The following is a 3,361-nucleotide window of genomic DNA, read 5'->3' on the forward strand; positions in this document are numbered from 1 at the left end:
TGCTCCGGCGTGGGGTCCTCCACGGGCTGCAGGTGGATATCTGCTCCACCGTGGACCTCCATGGGCTGCAGGGGGACAGCCTGCCTCGCCATGGTCTTCACCATGGGCTGCAGGGGAATCTCTGCTCCGGCGCCTGGAGCATCTCCTCCCCCTCCTCCTTCACTGACCTGGGTGTCTGCAGAGTTTTTTCTCTCACATATTCTCACTCCTCTCTCTCTGGCTGCAGTTTGTTGCGCAGTTGTTTTTTTTCCCCCTTCTTAAATATGTTATCACCAAGGCGCTACCACCGTCGCTGATGGGCTCGGCCTTGGCCAGCGGCGGGTCCATCTTGGAGCCGGCTGGCATTGGCTCTACCGGACATAAGGGAAAATTCTAGCAGCTTCTCCCAGAAGCCACCCCTGCAGCCCCCCACTACAAAACCTTGCCATGCAAACCCAATACAATGTAGATTCTACCTCATTTTAGATCCCCATTTTTAATGGCAGATCCTGCACATTATCCAGGCACACTATATTATCTTACACAGCAGTGTATCTGAATATCTTTTTGTATTCTTCATAGTGTACTTACCAGAAATCTGCTGGTTTTATAGTAATGATGTCTACAGTTCTGTCCCACTCCAGAATACAACAGAGATGAACAGCTTAGGATTTGGGGACTTGCCAATGAAAGAAATTGTGGACTTCTCCTCAAAGATATATTTAACACTGCCTTTAAAAAAAAAGAAAACCCTGATTTCTTGCTCTCCCCTCAGGAAGAACGCGGTAGAGGTGGAGCTGGCCAAGTGCAAGATCGACATGATATCCCTCAACAGCCAGCTGCTGGATGCCATCCAGCAGAAGGTGAACCTCTCGCAGCAGCTGGAGGCCTGGCAGGTGAGCAGCTCCCAGTCACGACAGGGCAGGTCACCTTTGGGTGACTTTTCCCCCCGTCCCTTTGGGTTTGCTGCGTTCTCAGCCCAAGCGTCCATAGATAGGAGCGTTTGCTTTTGGCTCTGCAGGAGCCAGTGATGCAGTGGTGCTTGGGGGGGCGGGTTGTGAAACCCTGCTCAAAGCCTTTCAGCTGTGAGCTGTTAATTAACTATACAGGAATACCCACTTACAATGGAGAAACAAACTGTATCTCACGGCTGCATGTGGCATGGGTAACATGCACTTTGCAGAGTAACCTGCTGTGGCCTGGGGAGGGAAGGTGTCCGTGCAGGAGATGTCCCTGGGCTGGCGCAGCCTTGGAGATGTGTGGGCACAGCACGTCCTTGCATTTCTGTAATGGAGCAGAAAGGTGGGAGGCAGAGAGGTTGTGGTGATTGTTTCGCGGTATAACTGCACTGTTTACATCAACTGAGAAGATCTGGCAAGACGGAGAAGCTAAAATCCCAGCTCTCCACCAAGGTAAAAAAAAGAACCAAACCCACAGCAGTTCAGCGGCTGCCCTGGAGATCCTTTACTTGGGGTCGGTGGGGAAAACCCACGTAAAGGCAGAGAGCCCTTGAAAGCAGACAAAGCTGTCTCCTCCCAGAAACTAGCACTGAGGGAGGGCTACTTTAATAGAAAACAAGCAGATACAAGAGAAAAGGTCTGGGCCAGTTATAGTGATTTGTTGCAGTCCATGCAAGACCCCGACTCTACTAACAACCAGCCTGACCAGTAGAAACCTCTCCCGTACAACCTCGCTCCTGTTTCAACTCCACTGTGTTTTCGTTTCTCTTTTTTTTTTTCTTTTCTTTCTCCTGCTTACAGTTTGCTTCCTCAGGGCTTTTTACTATCTGGCTCCTTTGGTTTCTGATCTAGTGGCCTTTCTCAGTTCCTGTACCAACAGCTTTAGTCGTACACCCCTCCTGCCTTTGAGGTGAGCTCCCCGCACCCTTGCCAAGCACCCGCCATCCCTGCGCCTGCTCCATTCGCTGCCACCATCACCCATACCCGTCTCCGTCCTCACCGTCATCTGGCAAGAGGGGCCAGTGGGGATTCTCCATCACCCACCGATATTCTGCACACACACATCCCCCACACCCCAGCACCAGGCCAGGGCACAAAGGGGCAGCATCCTACACCCCATGCTGAGGCTTTACCCTCCAGGTCACCACGGGGAAAGCCAGGCTGAGGCATGCATATCATTAATCCTCTGTATTCGGCATATCTAGTATCTGGAAAACTTCTTGAAATACAGACTGGGATTTTACTTCTCAGCCTCGTTATCCAGTAAGTGACATTCAGTGCTCTGCATAGGAGCTGTCTGTATCCAAGTTCTGCTTCAGTTTGGATGAGTGGTATAAATTGAGACCTACTTACTAGTACACTCAGTATTTAGTGCTGGAATATCCCCAGCCTAAGGTTTTAACAACAGGCGTTCGCTTTCTCACTTCACACTATGTCATCTGATTGCAGCAATACAGCAACCCCAGTCCTGCTCCCATCAGCTCTCTGAGATGAGGATCAGGCCCACTAGCACTGCAGAAAGTTGTCTCCAACATACTGACCTAAAGTGTTATTACACAGCAGCAAAATAGTCTCCAAGCACTTAATGTCCCCAGAACAGAAGCTCAGCCACAAAGACACAAAACAAGTCAGATGATTTATATATTTTGGGGATTTTGCAAAGCTGAATGTTTCTGATAAAATGGGATGAGATTCTCTGCTTTAGCTGGGCATAAATGGAGGCTTTAGTCTGGTAAAATTTTGCTCTTGCACACTTTTAGTCTGCACTTTACCAAGGACCATCAGCAAGATTACAGTTTTCTGTAAGCACATAGTCATACAGGCTATAAAATACGCGACAAGCAAAATCCTGCACATCCGAGCCTAGCACAGGAGTAGCACAGGAGTGGATGTGCACCTCACCCCCATGCCTAATCTGACCCCCACTGGTATTCATATTTATCTGACTGGGGGCAGGAGGGGCGTTACTGGGAGCAGGGAAGGAATACGGAGCAAACTTGGAAGTGAAGAGGGCTGCTTGTCTGAAATGAGAGCTCAGTGACTTCAGTGCAATAGTGACAGGGGCACCGTTGGGTTAGAAAATGCTGCAATGCCAGCAGAGAGCTGCAGCCTGCATGGCCACAGCCACCAGCCTCCAAGGTCACCTTGGGCGGCTCCAACCCTTATCTCATGCAAGGGAGCCCATCTCCAGCTCGCGAAGAGGATACATGCCATTCGCACCTCCTTCAGCCTCACCCCTTCTGCAAAGAGCAGAAACTCCTGCCCGGAATGCCCAGAGCACACCAATACCATGTTGTCCCGCTTTATGGGACCTCTTTATCAGGCAGGTCTCGTACTGCTGGTGTTTGTCCTCCCTCCGCATCCCGAGACACTCCTGTGCCCCTGCCCAGTGCCAAGGCAGGGAACGCAGCTCTGCCCCCGCC

At 50.8% G+C, this 3,361-nt stretch overlaps 1 protein-coding gene across 1 annotated transcript in view; it reads left to right on the forward strand.

The window, feature by feature from the left end:
- The window catches only part of BICDL1 (BICD family like cargo adaptor 1), a 50,699-nt gene that overhangs the window by 45,128 nt on the left and 2,210 nt on the right, over positions 1-3,361 (forward strand). Inside the window, exon 11 of the mRNA XM_009287542.1 lies at positions 755-875. Coding sequence (XP_009285817.1) covers positions 755-875 — 121 coding nt within the window. The remainder of the gene's footprint in view (positions 1-754; positions 876-3,361) is intronic.

The sequence above is a fragment of the Aptenodytes forsteri genome, unplaced genomic scaffold, assembly GCF_000699145.1.
Source record: "Aptenodytes forsteri isolate BGI_AS27 unplaced genomic scaffold, ASM69914v1 Scaffold297, whole genome shotgun sequence".
NCBI classification, from domain to species: domain Eukaryota; kingdom Metazoa; phylum Chordata; class Aves; order Sphenisciformes; family Spheniscidae; genus Aptenodytes; species Aptenodytes forsteri.